This window comes from Sciurus vulgaris (genome assembly GCF_902686455.1).
Source record: "Sciurus vulgaris genome assembly, chromosome: 7".
NCBI lineage: Eukaryota > Metazoa > Chordata > Mammalia > Rodentia > Sciuridae > Sciurus > Sciurus vulgaris.
In genome coordinates, this window is record NC_136467.1 from 89,864,980 (window position 1) to 89,887,628 (window position 22,649).

Here is a 22,649-nt window from a genome sequence, read left to right on the forward strand (position 1 = left end):
CATGAAGTTGTGCTTTCTGGGCAAATTATTCCTGTTTGATAGTGCTGAAACAACAAATTCAATTACAGCCTTTGGATCTTAAAATACAGAAAAAAATAGTTATGAGAGGCTGTTGCCTAAAGTGCTCCTATTAAATTGATCTCTAGAATTACCTGAAACTGACAAACATAATTCTAGTTGGAGATACTTTTACTTGTACGTTAAGTAGAAAACCCTTGAAAGGTATTTAAAATAACCCTGGACATATGCTATGAAATATACTAATATAAGAACTGAAATTACAAATGAGAATTTGAGAAGCATGCAGATACATTACTACTGTCCAGGAATAAGCTGACCTCCATCTGCTGGCATTCAAACATTTTTTTAACTGAAGAACTTTAAGATGCTCTAAGACTTCACTGAACACAAGGAAGGTTATGTTTTTGAAAATTCCTCTTACACTTTTCAAAAGCAAATACATATTTAATTCCAAATAATTTATCAAACAGAATTTCACATAATTAATAAATCGTATATGAATATGCCACAAACAGATGAAAGGACATAACACAGTCAAATTTAATTTTCAATGATAGCTAACTGGCAGAATTAAAGATAGATGCAAGTAATAGAGGATGTGGGAGAGGTTTAAGTGCCACAGAGAAAGGATTAAAAATTATGGTGTCATAATGAGTGAAAGCTTCGAGTGCTCAGGAAGGTACAACACCACACCAACACCCGGAGGCAGGACATGAATGCTGGGCTGACACTGAATAGCAACCTTGTCAGAAGCGGAGAAGGTGGCGCCGACCCTCCAGGGGCAAGGTGGTGCATAGAACACAGTGTTCTGACACTAGAGTGCTCACTCGACCTTGAGCGAGCAGGATGTTTTCCCCTAAAGACTGCTTGATCAGTCGCTCTTGGGGCTGCGTGTCCCCTTCTAGAAAGACATGGTGGGAGAACCCTAAAACATTAGTGTCAAAAAAGATCTTCAGTCAGCAGGTTCACATTAACTTTATACCAACACATCTGTGCAAGGAAAACCTGGTTACTCTTATAAGACAGTGATTTTTAAAGAACCAGAAGAAAACCCATCACACAATTACTGAAAAGAAATTAAAATCAAACTGACAAGTTATTATTGCAAAGTGAATGTCATAGAGTTTTTAAAGGGTGAGTCTAGGTTGCTCTCATATAATGAACCTCCTGCAAGTTCCATTTCACTGAGCTCTATCTCCAGTGCTAAAACATAGTTGCACACACATTGAGAACTCAATACAATATTTTGATCGAATGAGTCAGAATAATTAGAATGATGAACATGGGAATACTTCAAGTACATGCCTTCAAGAAGAAATAATGCACTGTAGAAATCTGTATATATTTTTACAAGGTTCATAATGTTTCTTTGCAATAAGCAAGTTTATGGCAAACAGCAAAAGGAGGATGCCTTCTGATATTAATCTAAGGAGATTAAAAATAAAATAATATTAAAAGATGCAGAATGTCTCATTAATTCACTTAAGTAGGTGCCAGTGGCTGATATATGGGTGAAAAAAAAGTTTTTGGATATAATAGTATCTGAAAAGATATCTGTCAATATATTGACAACTCCAAAATTTTATGGAGTTGATTTCCAAATTAAGGTTTAAGAATAAAAAAAGTTATGTTTAAAATATGCTTGCTTAAAATAGACAAATGTTTTTCATTTTTCATAATTTTTAGTATACTTTAAATAAAATGCATGATTAAAATGCCTATTATGCCAGAAGGATGAAATAATACCTTGTTTTTTAAAAGCAATGCTATATAATTCACTTATTAAGTAACTCGAAGTGGATGAGAATAAAGAATACATATTGACTACCAAAAGCATATTAAGGAGTACTTTATTCAATTTGTAATTAGATTGATAATCTTTCTTTTAAGTAAAATAATTTTCAAAGTTACAGTAATTTTGATTCAGGGTGTGTGTTCCATTTCAGAACAGTAAAATGGCAAAATATCAGGTTGCAGAGAACAAAAAAAATATAGCTTAGGTCTTTCATAAGGGTATTTTTATCTTCTTGGGCTATGGATTAATGTTTTATCAGATCCTATTTTATATCTTGAAACATGGACTATTACCTCCATTTCTCAATTAAGATAAAAAAGAAACTGACAACATTCCATTTTATTAGAATATTAATATTAGTGTTTTAATATTAAATTATTCATTCTGAATTGATATTACTCAACCATACAAATTTGATTGATAAGGGAAGGATTACATGATAAAATCCTTTTGAATGATACAGAGAGTGAGTTTTCTGTTCTTAAAGTCATCATGAGAATAAATTTTAACACTCCTGTTCAAACCACACATACTGAATGATGTCTAAAAAGTGAATCATACAGTTTTTACCCAAGTGCTGAGAAACTCCATGGTTATTATAATTTCAATAAAGTCTTGCTTTATTTCTTTATGCAATTTATAAGTACCAAAAGAACAACTAGAGTGTGACCTAAGATGTGAATAATTTAGGTGGACTTCATGTGGAACCAAACTAAAATAGCAAAGGTACCAAAAGCAATCTCAGGGGCAAATAAATGGTTTCCTGGCTGAATAGTATACAACTCCAGAATATGCGACTTAAGGTATCATTTGTTGAGCCACAAGGAGGCTTGCAGAGCCTGAAAATAGCCTGTGATATTTGAGATGAATCATTTAGCAAAAGATTTGTTTTTTCTTTGACATCAACTAAAAGACCCTCAATAATGAAACAATTCCTGCCACTAGCAAGTGTGTAAGAGGCATGAGAGCACAGAAAAAAAGAATAAATAGAAAGCCACTTTGCCTGAGAAAGATAGGAATGAGGCAGCAAGCTGAATTATAGGAAGGGAAACTGAGAAGAGAGGAAATGCAGAACTGGAAGAGAGAAGAGTAAGATTTTGCAGAGGAGAGATAATGGAAACAAGTATGGTTTGTTTTCGGCAAAAGGAAAGAAAAATTAATCAAGAAATTCTGAGGTACTAGAGTGAAAAACTTCGAGAATGCAGGCGGTAGTGCATTGATCTTTTCAATGAAATGGGGTGTGATAAAACGTAAGGATGCAAAAATAATGAAAGAGGTTTAGAACAACCATGTTATAGAATGTGGCAGGAAGTGAATGATGGATAAGCAAAATGGTAAGAGCTTTTCTTTACTGATCATCAATGTGGGGCATATGTACATGCCAGGCACTGGAAGTGTGTGCGCACATATGCATGCACACACATGTACAGACATGCTTATCTGTGAGTACTTTTTTGAATTCTTACACCCTGAGAATTATAATTATTACTCTGTTATAAATGAAAAAACTGAGGATCATAATAACTTGCAAAAAGAGAGAGAATGTGGTGGAATTAGGATCCACATGGGTCTGTTGTGGTCCAACACTTACTCTCTTTTCTGCTTATTGAGAAAGGATTTGTTTCTGTACCATGAATCGAAAAATAGTAATTTCTCATCTTGGATATGCTATTAATTTTTTAATATAAAACATAAGTATCAAGTTGTTTTGGCAAGACTTGAAAGAATTATGTTCTGACAATTTGTAAGGATCAAAATAAATGGAAAAAGGAATCTAATGAGAATCCATTCTGCTACATATATAAACATATTTGCTGCATACTCTACCTCACTACCTCCAAATGCACATCTAAATATTTACTGCTGAGTTTGATCCATGCCTACATTATTCACCTAAAACTTAGACTTAAGTTATACACATTTCTCATCAAAATCTTAGATCTTTAGTCAGATATTTCTATTGTTGAAAATGGAACTTGCAGAAATTGCTTCTACTGATGCTAAAAAATTCCAGTTTTGGTGTTTTTTTCTTTTTTTTTTAATGACTTATCAAAGGGCGTTATACCACATGGTTGTAGTATTTGAAGTCATCAAAATAATTCCTCCTACGATGACCCTTTACAGAGCTGAAGAGGCTCTTTCCGATAGCAAGAGCACAAAATAAAGCACACATTTAAGCAAGTCTAAGTAGATGTTTAAACAAAGCATCCACAGTCAGGATACAGAGTGTTGGTTCCAAAAGAAGAAAAGTCACTAGAACAGAAGGCAGAAATGATGCTAGCAGTTCTCAGAGCTGAATTTACATGGAGGAGAAAAGCTAGACTTTTATGAAAGAGCTTCTCGAGAGAATATGAAGCACCACTTTAAATAGTTAGGCACAGAAGACAGAAATCAGTTCTGCCTGTCTTCTATCTGCAAATGGTTATTATATCTTTCAAAATATTTTCTTATGAGCAATTACTCATGAGGCCAGTTTGCTGAAGCCAACAAAGGGTCTTTAAGCCATGTCAGTTTCACAGCAATTTTTGCCAGAAACCAATGCATGATGGAGTGATATGACTCCTTTTGGTAAGCTGTTAACTTCCAAAGGTCAAGAATCAATGTCCAGGCTAGGAGTTTATCTAAGTGGTAGACAGCTTTCTAGTATGCATGAAGCCTGGGTTTGATCTTCAACACAGGAGAAAAAAAAAAAAAGTGAATGTGCAAAGCATTCATACTGTGACCTCACTTCATCTGTAGCTAGATGGAAACAATTTTCTTTTGGAGAAATGAAAACTAATGTAACTTAGAAAATCCAAGTCCATTCTTCTGTAACTAACTATTCAACAATTCACTTAAAGCTATGTGTGTAATTCACAGTCTACTAAAATTCAGTGAAGAGATTTAATTATAACCAAACAAACCTACATGCATAAAAGGTTAGAGTTATCTATTTTAGATTGCTGAGCTGAGATTAAAGAATGTGAAAACAGAAATGTAATTAGTATTATTTCATTTCAACCTGTCTATCTAGGTAACTATCAGAACTTTGCACTTCATTTTCTTCCTCAAAATCCAATTCCTTTTCCAACTCAAGACTTTTTTGAGTCTCCTGCATCCTTATTCTACTGTAAGTTAAATCCTCTAAACAGTCAACATTCCCATGTACCACTGCCAGGAATACACTTGCTCTCCTTTACTCATCGCTTGGCATGGCCCATATTTTCTTACTTTTCAGATCTAATCTCTTATCGCAGTGGCAATATCCTCTAGGAAGATTTCCTTTTTTTTTTTTTTTTGGTTGTTGCTCAGGACTTTGATCCTTGAACGTAACACATAACTTGGTACATACTTGTTAAATGAATGAATCACTGAATTGTAAAGATTCCATCTCAAATAAGCCTGTTGGGATAATCTAGCTGGTTGGTGCCCTGCAACCACCCTTGGTCCTTTTCATCCACCTTCCAAAATGTTTCCAAGGTGATCTATGATTTTGGAAATTAAAAAATCACTCTCCACCTCCTGGGTTTAAAGCACATCAATAGATCATAAAGAAGCTGAGATTCTTTAGCACACCATTAACAATTAACCTCTCAGGATGTCTCTAATTTATCCTCCCCCCCTTTTTTTCCACTCCCTGGGTCCTATTCTCCATTCCAAAACTGGTACATTTTTCCATAAACTCGAGAAGATATTTCAAGTTTTAGTGTTTTTTTTTATATTGTTCCCTCTCATGGAACAGCCTACTTTTCACAAGTGCTTTTATCTATCCAGACTTAGTTCAATTGATAATCTGTTTATGAAACAATTTCTAACTTCACCCTGTTTTAACTGTATCAGTGCATACCTCTATATTAACAGCTGTGATACCTGAATGCACTCATTCTTCTACATCTATGCCCTCTTACCTGCTCCCAACAATTGTTGGAAAAATGAAAAACTGAATGAATATGTTATTTAAGACTTTTAAGTATTTTCTGCTATATTGTACCTAGATATAGTTAAAAATTTATGGAATGTGAGGAATTATACTACAGGTCATTAATCCCTTATAATTTTTATAATAAATCACCATTTATCTATACAGTTATAGATTATCCTTTTGAAGAAAAGAGACTTTTTAAAAGATGACGTATTCATAAAAATAACAGGTATTTAAAACATTTGCAAATTCCAGGCATTATATTTACGAAAACATTAAATATAATCTCTGAAATAATAAAGTCCCAATATGTATACACAAATGAATGTGAGTTTAATCCTCATTAGTAATCAGAATGATCATGAAAAGAAAAGTGAGATTTTTTTTTAACTCTGAGATTTTAGGATGGCTTTCAAAATACCCCTTATTTCTTCAATGAGACTATTCCCACAAAGGGACAGAATTATTTGCATGAAATTCCTTAAACATCACAACCTGTGTTTGAGAAACTACATAAGTAACATGAGAGCGGGGCCCCCTGACTATAAGAAGGGAGGACGGCAGCACAGTACAACACCGAGCCTACCTTTCTGCATCAGAGGCAGTGCCTTTCCTAGTCTGTTTTTGGATGCTAGATCTTTCAGACTTTCTGGAGTGCCTGTGGAATGAAATGTTAAAGAAATACAAAATATCTGATGAATAAAGCTACATCAACATCATACAATGATAAAAACAATAGACATGAAAATGACAACTATTTCACCTAAATGATTTTGTCAGTCAATACTTTTCAAAAAAAAAAAAATTAAATTAAAAAAATCAGAATTGGTGCTGGGTGGAAGACATGAGTTGCCAACAGGAGACACCAGAAACTGATGTTTCATTAGTCTAGACAAACAGGTCTACAGCAATGATCTAACACAGATCCCTGCTGAGCAACTCTGCCTCCCTGATGAGTAAACAGATTTAATGGTGAAATGCAATGATGATAAATGTGACCATGGTGGTGGGTTAGGTGCTGAAAGACCACAGAGCACAGAGGGATGATGTGCCTTCTACTTTAAAGTTCAACTTGCTGCTACAAAGTTACTCTCTCTCTCTCTCTCTTTTTTGCCTCAAAATTATGGAGAAAAGAGAAGGAAAATGCTAAGGTGAAAGACTGACATAAATCCAAGTATTTAAATCGACTAAGCTATTTTTCAAATCATCATAAAGATTCTTTGGTATAATGTTGCATTGTAAAAAGTTAATCATGTTACAAATCAAAGAATTAATAAAGTCCCCAATATGCTTTCTAAAAGTACACATATATATTCAGTATTTGGAACTTGAAGTTCTTCATAGAAACAATGTACATATAAGACAGCCTACATCCCTAAGGCATTTACATGTGCCTATTTAGCCCAAAACATCTGAACTAACCTAGCTATCTAAAATTACGTACATTTAAGGTATGCATGCTGTTACAAGATAAATACATATAATAAAACAGTTACTATACTGGAATTCATTAGCATATCCATCATCTCAGAGTTATTCATCGAAGACTACATATTTGAAATAATACAAAATATTGTGATCTAGAAACAAATGCCTTTAAAAATTAGACAAAACATAAGAACGTATATTTTTACATTGGTTATTGAATCACTACAATTTATACTTATTTTCTTTCCTGATACACCTTCCTTCCAACATTTAGACTAATGTCTGTCTTCACTTATCAGTGTCAGACATCCTACATGAGTCAAAGAATGAAATAAGTTTTTACAGTATATATAGGACTGAGGCTTCTCCTTTCTCCCCATCTGTATTCATACTATCTTATTCTTCCAATTCAGGGTTTCAGCTGTGTGTTCTTCACCTGCTACAATTCTGAAATCTCATTTCTGAAGTGATAAAAGGGAAGAAATAGAGGAGGAAGTCACCTCTCACTTATCACATTCCCTTATTACTTGGAAAACAGGTTTTTGATATATTGAGAGAAAACTGTATGCCAGGCATTAAAGGAATATGAACTCATTTAAAACAATCCTTTAAGAAGGTGATATCTCCATTTTCTCTATTATCACAGATGAGGCAACTGGCTCAGGGCAAGACCACTCAATCATAAAGTAGCAAAGCTGGAACATAAGTCTGTCTGGCTCCATTCAAAAGTCGGTAGAGGAGGTAAATTCTGATGCATGTCCCAGGGGGGCACCCTTCAAGAAGGGAACATGAAATCCCATACAGGACTGGGAAAGCACAAAGAAAAGACTCTCCTTCACGCATTAAGAGGATTTGGAAGGGGTTTACTTTATTGCTCTATGGTGAGAAGAGACTTTGGGATATTAGAAGTGCACAGGGGATGGCTGTTATGGTTGTTGGCCAAGGGAGGATTGTTCTTGAAGCCAGGGAAGGAGGGATAAACACAGCACAAAGATGTGAAGAAGGGGATGAGAGGCAAAGTAAGTAGGTCTGCAGCCCAGGAGGTATCTGAGCTCAAAGAAAAATTAGCATATCTTTATGGGTAATTTATGCATGGTCCCAACAGTGCCCAGGACAACTTCTGGGAGAACAAATGTTCCTTTTCTCATTTTCAGCACAGGGAAAGCAGATGTCATTGTCATTAAGGATTTTTCACTCAAGTCTGTCTTTCATTAATGCATCAAATGCTTATTGAACTTGTATATGAGCCAGGGGATCTACTCTAAGTGTGTGGAATATGTCTGTGAACGAAGAAGACAAAGATCTCTGATTTCAAACAATGTACCTTTCACTGGTGGAAGATAAAAAATAAACAAGAATCTTATACAACTACGTAATACAGTGTGTGAGAAAGTGATAAACGGTAACAACAGCAAAAATGTAAACCAGACACAGAGGATCAGAAATGTGATCTGGGGGACTGAGGGCAGCTGCAATTTGCAATTTTAAGCAGAGTGGCCAGAAAAGGACCACTGAGTTAGTGACATTTCAGCAAACCTGAAGGTGAAGGAGTTAGGTATATTTATATTCAAGGAAAGAAAATCTCAGGCAAAGGCAACAGCAAGTAGGTAGGCTCAAAGGCAGATTAATCAGTACAGCAGTATTTGAGGGAGATGAGTCAGTCTGGGGGAGAGGAGAGAGCGGATGGACAGAACACAGTGAGTCTTTGTACAAACTTTCTACCTCTGCCCAATAAAAGGGTGTTCACATCTCTTAGAACCTGCCTGCATTTCTTCCTATGCCTGGTAAATGTTATTTATTTTTCTAGATTGGAATGAGATTTCACTTCCTTGGTAAAATTTTCAAACTCTTCTTCCTCTTCTCATCTTCTAAAGCTTACTGGAGTCACACACTAAATGGATCATAATTTTTTTTTACATGCATGATCTCATCTAACCTTGCCAACTCAAAGAGGCAGGTATTCTTTTATCTTTTGAAGAATAATGAGACAGAGGCTTGGAGAGGTTAAATATTTTATTCTTACTCACATGATCACTAAATGTCAAGCCAGGAGGTGAACTAAGAGTCTATAATCTCAACAGAAGTAATCACATTACACCTCTGGCATAAATAAAATGGGAACATACTGACTGAAGAATGGACTCTAGTCAGACTGGTTTTCATCTCCATTCTGTTTCTTGGCTAGTTGGGTGGCTTTGGTCAAATTATCCTGCTTTTTCACCTGCAAAATGTTAGGTTTATTAATTCTAAATATTTCAATATTACTTAATATTTGTATTATAGTATTTGTAGTTTTTGTAATTTGACACAGAATCAGCATTTGTAGTATTTTTAGCATTACTTAAAACATGCAAGTGGTTAAGAGTGATCAAAGAATTGCTTAAATGATAACACATATTTGGTTTTCAATATAAACATACTTATTTATCTATAAGCATAACTTCCATGTAGAGGTTCATATATGTACACTTTTTACATTTATTTTTAATCTTCTAGTTAAAGACAATCCCTTTTTTTCCTCAAATGCCATTAAAATTTTATTGCATTAAAGATTCTTCTAAAAATTCTTACCAAGGATATGTCTTTATAATTCTTCTAACCACTTAAAAAGAATTCCTCAAATAGAACTGAAATGATAGACACATAATTGCAGGAATTCAGTGTCAAGCAAAGCCAAAGAAAAAAATAGGAAATTCTAATATCCTTTCTGTTCTGAATCCTAAATCCTAGCTATGAATACACTGTACATTTAAAACTCAACTATCCCTTGGAGTAAAAAGAGGCTGAAGGTATGTAAAATAGGAAAGGTCAAAAAATTCCATCTATATTTATGTACTGTACTAGTGAAAAGGTTGATCATGAAAACACAAAAGATATCACAGTAGAATGAACTCCCTTATAAAATTAATATTACTCTTCATAAGTTTCTTGTGGTCAGAAACCACATCTGAATTATTATTGTAATGTCAATATTAAGTACATAGTAGTTCAAATAAATGATGAATGAATGGTTCAAAAACTATTGTCACAAATGACAGGATTTCCTTCCTTAGGCTGAATAGTACTCCACTGTATGTATGTGCTGTTTTTTCTTTATCTATTTATCACTTGATGAACACTTAGCTTATTTCCATTGCTTGGCTACTATTTAATAGTGTTTCAACAAATGTGGGGTCAAAGGATGGGGACAGTGTGTGGGGAGGAGCTTGATCAATAGGTACCAAATTACAGTGAGACATGAGAAAAAAGTTAAGGTGTGCTATTGTACAGAATATGATCATAGAAAATGACATTTTTAAAAGCTAGAAGAATTTTGATTATTTTCATCATAAAAAGTGATGAGGAAATAATGTTAACCTGGATTTATATATTACATGCTTTTATATACATATTATTACATATGTGTATACATATATATGTACATACAAATATATACATATATGCACAATACATACATGTATTAAAACATACATGATACCCCACAAATATTTAGTATTGTTGTGTTTTTATGTATGTATAAATTTAAATAAGTTTAAATTTTAAAAAGTTTTATTTTGGGCCAGGCACCGTGGTGCATGCCTATAATCCCAAGGGCTCAGGGGACTGAGATAGGAGGATCTTGAGTTCAAAGCCAGCCTCAGCAATGGTGAGGCGCTAAGCAACTCAGTGAGACCTTGTCTCTAAATAAAATACAAAATAGGGCTGGGGATATGGCTCAGTGGTCGAGTGCCCAAGAGTTCAATCCCTGGTATTCCCCCCACAAAAAGTTTTATTTTGTATATTATCACTGAATTTGACACTCAAAAATTATAATGGGCATATGATGAACTAGGGCTATAACTTTAGTTCCCATCTGATCAGTTTAGAAATAAACCTATGCATCATTTTCTGGGCTAAAGGAAAATATAAAATGCCATAAATAATGAATGATCTCTGATTTATTGTCTCACTCACAGTGAATTTTCAGTCATTATTTAGGCTCCAATATATGTTTTATCATAATGCAACAAGGCAGCATATTCTTAGTTTTAGCATCAGATCAAACATTAGAATTCAGCGGGTCCATCTACAACCCAGTACATTTACAGATAAGGAAACAGTCCCATAAAGTTTAAGTGACTGATACAAGATCATATAGGCCTTAATTAGTTGGTAAGGACACTGCCTTGATGTTCTCATGCTCTTAAGTTTTCTGTTCTTTTATATATATATATATATATATATATATATATATATATGGTTTTGTTCTATTAATTGTGATCATTATTTTATTATTCATAAAGAATGTTTCTTCGGTTTAAGTAGACGAGAACCAGAATTTTATTTCTTTTTTCATTCAAAATGTTAATAGCTGCATGATTTTGGCATTATGCTTATTAATTTGGCTTTTTTTTTTTTTTTTTCTTACAGTGCTGGGAATTGAACCCAGGACCTTGTGCTTGTGAGGCAAGCATTCTACCAACTGAGCTATATTCCCAGCTCCACATCTACTAGTTTATAGGGTACAGATGAAATTATTTTTAAAAGCTATGAAGGCACATTGAAATGTAAATATAAAAATTTATGATTAAATTGAAGCAAGAGTAAAAATCAGAAATCTGGAAATGTTTCTAATTAAACCTAAATTCTTTTGAAACTCAATTTTAAAGCATTTTTCCCTCTTTATATAAACATAATTGTGAAGATTTTTTAAATGTACTAATCAAAAGAAATAATTATTAAAATCCATGCAATTTTTCTTTTCTCTTCAATAACTAATTTAAGTTAGAGCAAGTTCCTGAATACATTGATAACTAAAGCTTTTCTGAAGACATTAAAATTCAAGTACAAAATTAATATGTTAAGATACTAACATTGGAATATGATTTTCAAAATACTTGAATATGGCCATGATACAAAACATTCAAATTCTGCATATATATTTTCCTGGTTGCCAGTTTCCCAGGATAAATTCAACTAATGTCCATGTACTTATAAATATTCAGCATACCAAATTCTGACACCATGTTCATTTTACTTAGAAATTGGAAGGAGCTTCTCAATGAGTAAAAAAGCTCCTGGGAGGTGATGTGCAAGTAAGTGCTCATTAAGCTTTATCAAGTGGTTGGCATGGTGACCTGTGAATTTAGCACTAGTTGACTGTGGTTTCTCATTTTTATGGGAATATATCATTTTAACTTAATAAAATCTTATTGTGAGCTATTTTCTATTGTCTCCAATAATAAATCATGGTACCAAGTCATTTCAAATGTATTTCTTAGCCAGGTGTGGTGGCACACACCTGTATTCCCAGATACTTGGAAGGCTGAGGGAAGAAGATCAAAAGTTTAAGGCCAGCCTGGAAAAACTTAGTGAGACCCTGTCTCAAAATAAAAATTGAAAAAAATGTCAGAGGATGTAGCCCAGTAGTAGAGTACTTGCCTGGCATAAATGAGGCTCTGGAATTGATCCCTAGTACCTCACACACACACTCTTATACACAAATATATTTCTTTTGGTTGAATACAGGCATTATTTATGAAGAAGTCATTATAAAAAAGCAAAATGTGCCCAGTGTGATGGTGCACACCTGTGATCCCAGCAGCTCAGGAGACTGATATTGGAGGATTTCAAGTTCAAACCTGGCCTCACCAATTGAAAGGTGAGGCCCTAAGCAACTGAGACCGTATCTCTAAATAAAAATATAAAAAAGGGCTGGGGATGTGTCTCAGTGGTTAAACACCCTTGGATCCAATCCCAGGTACAAAACAAGCAAACAAACAAACAAACAAAAAACAGTAAAATGTATAAAGTTTCACACTTGATGTTCCCTTTAATAATCTTACCTAAAATGTTCATCTTTGCTCCTAAAAACTGTCTTGCAACACACACACACACACATACAATCTGGGGAATCAACAAAATTTATGTACAAATTTATGTACAAAAAAACTTATGTACCATTAAATGAAGCTTCAGTGTAAAAACTGAAGCTATTACTGGAATTCTCTTTTGCTCAATCAGTGTCCAGGTAAAATTATATTTATGTATATTACAAATACCATTATATTAAATTGTTCTATATTATATGAAATTGTTGCTTTATTTGTTTTAAAATAAATTCAAGGACTTTTCAGAATTATCTTTTCTTGAGGGAAATTCTAAGTTCTTCCATGACCTGGATCTTATCTTTCTTATTCACTGCTCTGACTTTAGCTATTATAATAGTTTCATAGTAGGAAAAAATAATAAGTATTTATCAAATGAATGAGTATCAATATAGATCTAAATTTTTACTTAATTTATACAACTGCATTATAGTTAGTTTAAAAGGAATAAAAGTATTACATTTGTAATAAATTTTAGATTGGAGACTTTACTAATTCTTCTAGTCCTAGAAATTCTAAACCAGATAGTAGCAAAAGCAATTATTTTTAAACTCCAAATATGTAAATATAAATCATATGGAAAGGTAAATGTCTTTATGGCTAAAATATTCTGAAACCTTCATAAAATATCAGTTTGTGGTCTTTCCCAACATTTGTAAAATATCATTAAATTTCTCTAAGTAATAGTGTTTAGTTTTTCTATGAAATTGAAATCACTAAGTTACCTTGATTTGTAGAGACATAGAAAGTAAATTACATAACTTTTCATTAAGGTTACAATTGCACTGCTATATGTAATCACACACTTAACAGAACCTGTATGCCCATATAACTAGTGGTCATGTAGCTAGGTTTTCTATTTTAGAGATACCGTATCCAATTATCTCCTAAATAAATAGCACCCACGTGCTGACTAAATTTCTACTGCAGAAAAACATCTCAGACACACAAAAACCTTTTTGTGACCAGCTGGAGAAAATGTTTACAGGTAAGAACTATATATAACAAACACAATAAAATAAGAAAATTGGGTTAACTACAAACAGAAAAAATGAAGCAATGGAAAATACATACTGCGGTACTTCATACAGACCATCTTGAAGTGAATTCAAAGCACTGATGCTATTTTTAAAGATCTACCTGGTACACTGACCCTAGCCCTTGAAAATATTTTGTTTAAAACATAATGAAACACACAAAGCGTATGAGAACTGGGTGTCCTACTTTAAACCAGACATTTTTTAACATACCCCAAAGCCTAAACTTCTTGAACAAGCTTACACAGTAATAAATCAAGGAAACTGAGATTAAACTATCAATCAATATAACTAAGAATAGGTTGGGTGACAAAATCTAATACTCTAAAGCACCTGAGAATTTTTATTTATTCACATATAAGCAAAAATAATATATAAATATGCTTCAATATATGATAGTCAACATTTAATAAATATGCTACAATAAATGCTTATCAAGATAGAACTCTTTCAAAAAGATCCCAACTTTACTGTGTTTAAATTATACCATATTCTATACTACTCTCATTTTAGTAGGTATTCTGAGGTGCTTTATTAGAGCTGTGTGTAATTACTGTTGGAATTAACAACATATCTGGCTCTGGCTCCTGAAATCAAGCATGTTACAACCAACATTTCTCTTGGTTATCCTTCACTTGGTGGCCTAGGAGACTTTAGAAGCTACTCGTCTGTTAGGTCATGACTAGTACCTGTCATTCTCCGGAGATGCATGCTGGATTTGAATCCTGGGGCTAGGAGGTCGTCTCCTATCTAGGGAGGGGGACCATCTACCCCTGGTTGCCCAGTGAACAAGACAGGAAAAAACAGGACATTTAGTAACTCCTAAAATAAAAGAATATATGGAACAACAGGACTGGAATAACACCCTCAAAAGACAAAGTATCCATACTTTGCTCTATAATTTAATTTTCATTTTTACAAGCTCATTAAGTTATAATATTGTAAGGAAATAAAACCTTACAAGTGAATACAGAAAAATAATGTTTGGGAAAGTGTTTAGAATCTAAGAAGTTTAATTTTGTTTCATAAAAATATGCGTGTGTGTGTGTGTGTGTGTGTGTGTGTATACGTATCTCTATATATACATAAATAGGAATATAACTGTTTCAAAAGATGCATTGTTAAGAATCTTACTTATGTTTGAATAAAATAAGTTCAATAAGCCACTATTGCTTATTCCATACCAGAAGGGAAAGTATTGGTGGCAAATGTGAGGTGTGTGAATTTAATTTAACATAGAACATAGTTACATAGTTATATCATTGTACCTTGACTTACCATATTTATTCAACTATGTGGACAAAGCAGCAAAGGTGTCAACTTGTGGCTAGGATATTTGAGCTCAGCAGGTACTCAATTCTCAAAGCCCCTTGGAAGTCTTTATGCAATCATGCTTACATGGACAGATTCAGTGTAATTCAAGCTGAGCTTTGAGGTCATCAGGATAGTGGAGACATTCAATAACAGAAGTTGGGCAATAGAGAAAACTGTGTGGCATGTACTCTTACATGTTTTATGTGTTTGTTAAATTTAAAACATTGTGCACTCATTTTGAATTATTTAATTGTTTTAAATTACTTAAATGATCGATTCAATCTGAATGCTTTAAAATGTTTCTTTACAATTTATTGGCTTTATTCCACGGATGAAATAAAGTAAAATATTTCTAAGGAAACTGGAAAATAATTACAACTACAGTGCTTGCTACACTGAATTATGCTCAACTGTGTTATAACTTATGAAACTATTATAAAAATGATTAAGATTAATATTTTTCTGTGAAATAATAATTTTAACTTAACAGGATTATGAGTAACCTTGCTTCCTGAGGCAAAATTCCAGTCCTGTGTTTACTTAAGCATGATAGTAAAAACAAAACAAACAAAAAAACATAGCTATAGCTATGAAACATGCAGTGCGAGCCATAGAGGAGGAAGGTGAACACTCAAACAATTAACTTGAAACTGTGGAGGCAAACAAATGAGGAGGTCAGTTTTGAACAAATATTTAGCATAATACATATATCTTTATACCCAAGTCCTTCTGAATATGCTGATATATAGAAACAATATAACAAATATATTTGTTTTTCCATCATATAGTGGATATGATGAGAGCAGAATCTATTTGTAGCCAATTGTTTTGTGCTAAGAATAGATATCACTTAAGTTTTAATATCACATATTTAAGAATTTAAAATATACTAGCATATTTTATAAGCTTTTAAAATGTGTGAAACTTACTCTTTCTCCTATCACATAGAAAGACCAAAAGTAGGATCTTAATGTCCTTCTCTCTCCTCCTTTCTAGTTATGGATAAATATACAAAGTTTCAACTTCAGTTTCTATTTTCATATCTGGCAGTTTATGTTGGAAATTTTAATCATGAAGTTGAACTAAACCAATTCTTTCCTGATTTCTTTTTCAAACCATCCTATCCATAGTTATGTTACTTACATTTTTAGTAAATTATTAGTACTTTTTTGTCAAGTATTCTAAATTCATTTATATAGGAACATCTACTTGTCAATTGAGTATTTGAAAATATTTAAATATTTAAAATATTTAAATAGACAATAAAGAAGACTTTAAGCTTTGTAACAATCCGGCAAGAAATGAGAACCCCCCTAAGTAAAAACTTAACAGTGATGATACACATTGGACACCCACTGATGAGATATAAAGCAAGTACAACTCATAAGCCCCTGTAAGCAATTTGCTATGTTGTAGCTTTCCTCCCTAGCACTGATAAAAATTATAGCAAATATGTATTTAAATGTGCTAATACATGTTTGCATAAATATAAACATCCTTTACTGATGCAATTTTCTTGGCAAAACATGGCTAGTAGCTTCATTATCTAAAAGAGAAATTGTATGGAAGTCATTCATTCCATAATCAGCACAAATCAAAAATATTTATGAGTTATTATAATAGAAATCAAAGCATATGAGATAGCTGACTATACACATATGTACTTTTATTGTGTATTCCCATTTAACACGTCAGTCCTTCAAAAACATTTCTCCTGATACTGTATTAAATTGCATTTTACTTATTTTAATTAATATAGATACCTATACTTTGAAATGAGGTTTATCATATTTATTTTAATTCAATTTACAACTGATTTTTAGGCCTTTAGCCCATGTTTCTATGTGGAGGGAAATAAGTAATTCTTTTCTTCACTGAACCACAAGGAAGGAGTGGTTTGTATAATAGGTGACTTTACATTAAAGAATCAGGCACATGTGACTTAGCTATTTCTTGATTCTTCTTTGTACAAAAAACAATAGCAAATAAACGTGCAATGCAGCCATGAGATGCAAGGCCTGACCTTGTAGTGGAAGTATCTTGTGGTTCACTGAAATGACTAGTTCCGGGGTTAGTAACTTTCAGGCTCACAGACCTAAAGCCACAGGTTTCAAATTTCTTCACTGTACTTAGGGTAATAATTAGATCCCCCATCTTTCTAGTGCCTGGGTCTAGCTCACAATTAGATCCAAATTTGGGACTGGAAAATCGGAAGTGCTTAAGTCCCCCACTTCCCAACTTAAGACTCTTAGGAAGTAAAAGGATATTGTTTTTGCTAGAGATGAAAAACACAAACATGATAGGATCCCTGCCCACAGAAGTTTTATAATATAGTGGAAGAAACAAACACAAATACCAAGTGAAATAAAATGTGTTTCAATCAAAGTCTACAAAATTATGTGGGACTCAGAAAGCACTGTGACGGGCAAAAGATAGAGAAGGGTGGGAGAGTGAATTAAGAAAGGTCTTTGAAAAGATATAAATTTGTCCCGTAGTTTTAAAAAATGAGTAGAATTTTTCGAGCAGACAAAAGACAAACAAATTTAATTTTAATGGGAAGAAAATTGAAGATATGAAGACTAATACTAGAGCTTATAATAAAGTTAATCAGGACAAAAGTGACAAGGGAACTAGAGAAGGGCTATAATGAAGGTGAAGGATCTACAATGAGGAAACCCAGAGGATTTACTGATTCACTGAATTTGAAGCAAGAGCAGAAGTGCTTCCAGATTATGTGGCAAGTTACATGTCAAAGCCATCAAATGAGAGAAAAGTTTAGGAAAAGGAAGCCATTTGCTGTAAAGGAAATGAGGAGGAAATCATCTAGTAGAGTTGGATATTTTGATGTACTCAGTGTCTTGTCACCCAGTTAGAAACGGGCCCAGTACTCAGGAGGAAAGTCTGACCTGGTGGGTCACAATGGAGAGCTGTCTTCACAGGTATTAGAGGCTTTAACAGAAATACAATGTGAAGAGACAGCATATGTGGGACAAAAAGGGGAAATAGTATTGAAAACGGTGACTATCATAATGGAATGGAGGAGGATGAGAAAACTGTGAAGGAGACAGGCATAAGAAAAAGAGGTACTTAAAGAAGAAGAGATTCAACTGGCAGGGTGGTTAATGTAAACTGCTACACAATGCTGCTGAGCAAATCCGTAGGCAATGTAACCCACAGAAGAATTTCCCCATAGCAATAATGTAGTAGGGACAGAAGTCAGATCACAGGATTTACTGGAAGGCTGAAAAAAAAAATAGAGTCAGTAAGTGCAGTGCTAGGCTTTCACAAGGCTCCAGTAAGGTTACGATTGCCTTGAAAGGTCATGAGAGAATAAAAAACATCCAAGATAAGTGGCTCTAAAAATCAATGTCTTTGAGCATTTAAGTAATAATTTGCTTAAAAATCTGGAGAAATTAGTAGTATGCCTGTAAAACACCCTCAAATGTGGGATTGGAGTAATCAATAAACATTTTTTCTATTTATGTAACCAACGAAATATAAAATGAAGGAGCTCTTAAACTGAAATGACTTCCCTTCCAAACACTTCCAATGACTGTTTTGAGTCATACAGGTATGACTTAAAATTTCTGTTAATTTGGATCACACATCTAATAAGGGAGAAGAGGAGGAAGATCTGAGGCTTTCTAGTTACTTCAGAAAAAGGATGCCGCTCCTTTATCTTTCAAATCATCAGTATAGTCTTGAATAATGAGTCTGTTTTGACAACTTCGCCCTTTGTGCTAACATGAGATAATTTGTTTTAAAAGTTAGTGAGGAGACTGGGCCTGTGTAGCTCAGTGGCAGAGCACTTGCCTAGCATGTGTGAAGCACTGGGTTTGATCCTTAGCACCACATAAAAATAAACTAACTAAATAAATAAAGGCATATTGTCCATCTACAACTACCAAAAAAAAAAAAAAAAAAAAAAAAAAGTGAAGATGTTTCAAAAAGTGGCCATTGAGTTAGTGTAACAAAATTTAAATGCCACTAGGTGTGGTGGCTCATGCCTGTAATCCCAGTGGCTGGGGAGGCTGAGGCAGGAGGATTTCAAGTTCAAAGCCAGACTAAGCAAAAGTGAGGTGCTAAGCAACTCAGTGAGACATTATCTCTAAATAAAATACAAAATAGGACTGGGGACGTGGCTCAGTGGTCAAAGTATCCCTGAGTTCAATCCTCATACCAAAAAAAAAAAAATTAAATACCAATCAAAATGAGTCAGAATTCTCAAATCATTGAAACATAACACTATTTCATAAGTATGTTGAAACAATGTTACTATCTTAACATAAAATTAAACTTAGAAAAGATTTGACATTTATCCACTATGTATATATTAGACATTAATATCATAAGTCTTATGGTCAATCAGAGAAATTGAGCAGTTGGAAAGTCTCATATATCTCTTCCTACTCTCTGCACATGATGCCTGGGACTTTAACTGTTCTCCAAAAGGAACAGTCACTGTTTTCAACATTGTTATGTTCTGCTTCAAAGCTTCCCTTAGGTGCATGCACAGAAGGGCATTTGTAGTCTTAACTTTTCAAATCAATAAGCATTTACAACTTCTGTAATTTACTTGATGAAAATTTGTCTCACTTATTTTTTCATGGTGACAAAATGATCTGACTAAATTAAGAATCATTGATAATACCAATTCCTGTCCTTGATTTTTTTTTTAAATGGAAAATTTCTTCTTATCCAATATAGAGAGTGAGTATATTTTCAATCCATTTTTTCCTCTTATAGTAACAATAATTACACTCAATGGGACTTCATGGTAATCTGTGTAATATTTGTAGTCAGTTTATTTGTCCAGATTGACCTGTTACAAGGGTTATTGTTGGTTATTATTTGAGAAGTTAAATTCATTGACATACAGATTTGCAAACTTGTGGCTTCAATGAGAGTACATATGCTAGATAGCCTTCCCCATAAGAACAGACTCACATTGTCCAATACAGTAGCCATAAGAAAGTGGCTAGTCCAAATTAGAAAGTGCTACAAATACATAATACACTTAGCATGTGTGACTTATTATGAAAAAGTAATGCAAAATAGTTCACTAATATTTTTATATTAGTGATATGTTAAAATAATAATATTTTTAATATACTGAGTTGAAATGTTGTTTTCATCTTTTTAATATGTGTACTAGAAAATTTCAAAGTACACCTGTGGCTTGCATTATATTTCTATCACATAACACTGATCTAGATGATTTTAAAAATGTTAGGTAGGTTTAAAATCACAAGACTTCACAGACTTGAGCAACTCTATCCATGTTTTACAGTTTAAAGGAAACACATAAATAATAATAGAAAAAATGGTAAGTTTCTTCTACTACCCTTGTAATTATTGTGGGGGGGATATATGACAAAAGAGAACAGTAAAACTATTTCAACTGTGATTTTAAAAGGTTTTATAAACATTTCAACTAAAGTTTCTATTACAAATGTAAAGGGATGAAAAATATAATTTCATTCTTTCTATGATTAACTTCACAAATACAAATATTACAGAATAAAAGTATTTTTTTAAACTTATGAAGATGCTATAAAATAGGAATGTATATTTTCCCCTATTGTTCAATACCAGAAATAAACAACTAATAGATTACAAAAATTGTTAAGAAAAAACTTTAAGCACCCTCTGAAGAATAAGTGGCTTTCTTTAGCTTCGCTAAATAGTTTTTCTTCAGGATTTATAAAGAGCTAGTATGCAATTATCCTCTAAATGACTTCTAACTAAAAAGATAGCAATTATAATCAAGACTAGCAATTATAACTAAATTCACTGAAATAGAAGTTCTTTCACAATGGGAAAATGAGATACAATTAAAAGTATAACACAATCACTGGATGCATCTGAATTAAAATCAGAATTATTATTACTCAATTAAAAGTTTTAAGAAAAAGTACGTGTACATATATACATTATATATTGTATGAATTTATTTTAAGGCATCAATAAATCTGATTTACATATGACTGTCCTTGTCAAAATATAATTTAATGCAAAACATGATATATAAAAGAGCAAGTCAATTCAAAAATGAATATTTTATCTAAATTAGGTAAATATTTTATCTAAATTCAATTCCTATTTTAAGCTTATGGAAGACTGCTCTTAACTCATGGGAAGGTGGTCCACCCCTAGAGAAATTCACTGGACCTTATAATAGTATCAGCATACTGAAGGATCCCTGAGTAGTATGTAAATAAAAGGACTGAAGAGCAACAAAAGTAGAAAAGCAGCAGCCAGAAGCAATTACAAATTACATCACACCATTTTCAACATTCACAGAAATATGTGTATGTGCACTCTTAGTTGTATCCACATACACGTATCTCTACATAGACATGTGTAATAAGGGGGGAGATGTAGACAATTAGCACAGTGAACATGAATGAATAAACCTGTGAGAGTTACATGAAACAAAACAAAGTGATTGAAAAAAAATCACCAGTACAAATGATAAAAAATTAAGAAAGTCTATATTTTATACCTTTCTCGTTCTGGTGAATGCAAACTAGTATCTGGTCTCAAGCAGTTGGTACTAGCACTCCTAGCCCTGTCAAGGGAGGGCTGTAGTTCACTAGTGCCAGTGCATTGCATCCAGTGGTAGAAGAGAAAGACAGAGAAAACAAAGAAAGGAAGACCATGTTAGAGAGTAAAGCATAAAATAATGTTCTCTTTACATAAAATGTAGAATCACTGTGATTCAGTTCATAAGGGTGTGAGATAGCTGACAGGATGACAGTGTAAAATTTTGTTTAGAAAATGAAACTAAACAAAGATTATGCTTAAATTGATTTGCATAATTTTAAAAAAAGGATTTCAGACTGAAATATGACATTAAATCACACCTACTTATGAAAAAACTGGATACAGGAAGCACTAAAACAAAAATGCCTAAAACTTCATTACCAAGAACAAATGCCACACCAAAACAAAATGAAGGACATCAGAGAAGAAATAATCGTACAGCTCAACTTTTGGGGTTCACAACACTAGACAAGTGATTGGAAGGCAGCACTTCCAGATGTTCTTACCTAACCAATATCTGATCAGTAAATCTCAATACTCTTGAGTTAAAGCCTTCATGATGAAGGGGAATGTCCTGTCTAGTCACTGATTTGGTCTTAGTATATGCAGGCAGAATTGAGCTTCACAAATTAAAATTACACACAAATAAAACAAAATAAAATTAATTACGGTAATTAAAATCAACAAGCAAAACAACAAATAAAAGACAAAGAAACAAACTAGAATTCTGACAAGAGTGT

At 33.2% G+C, this 22,649-nt stretch overlaps 1 protein-coding gene across 47 annotated transcripts in view; it reads right to left on the bottom strand.

Moving 5' to 3' along the window:
- Nucleotides 1-22,649, bottom strand: part of RIMS1 (regulating synaptic membrane exocytosis 1) — a 469,154-nt gene that overhangs the window by 118,238 nt on the left and 328,267 nt on the right. For 17 of the 47 annotated variants that reach the window (XM_079146461.1, XM_079146485.1, XM_079146487.1 and 14 more), the window contains 3 exons: nucleotides 21,869-21,958; nucleotides 14,739-14,822; nucleotides 6,304-6,375 (listed from right to left, as the gene is read on the bottom strand). The exons of 3 other annotated variants lie outside the window; for them this stretch is intronic. In XM_079146461.1, the coding sequence (XP_079002587.1) occupies nucleotides 6,304-6,375; nucleotides 14,739-14,822; nucleotides 21,869-21,958 (246 nt within the window). The remainder of the gene's footprint in view (nucleotides 1-6,303; nucleotides 6,376-14,738; nucleotides 14,823-21,868; nucleotides 21,959-22,649) is intronic. 27 more of the 47 variants (XM_079146447.1, XM_079146488.1, XM_079146444.1 and 24 more) reach the window with 4 other exon arrangements.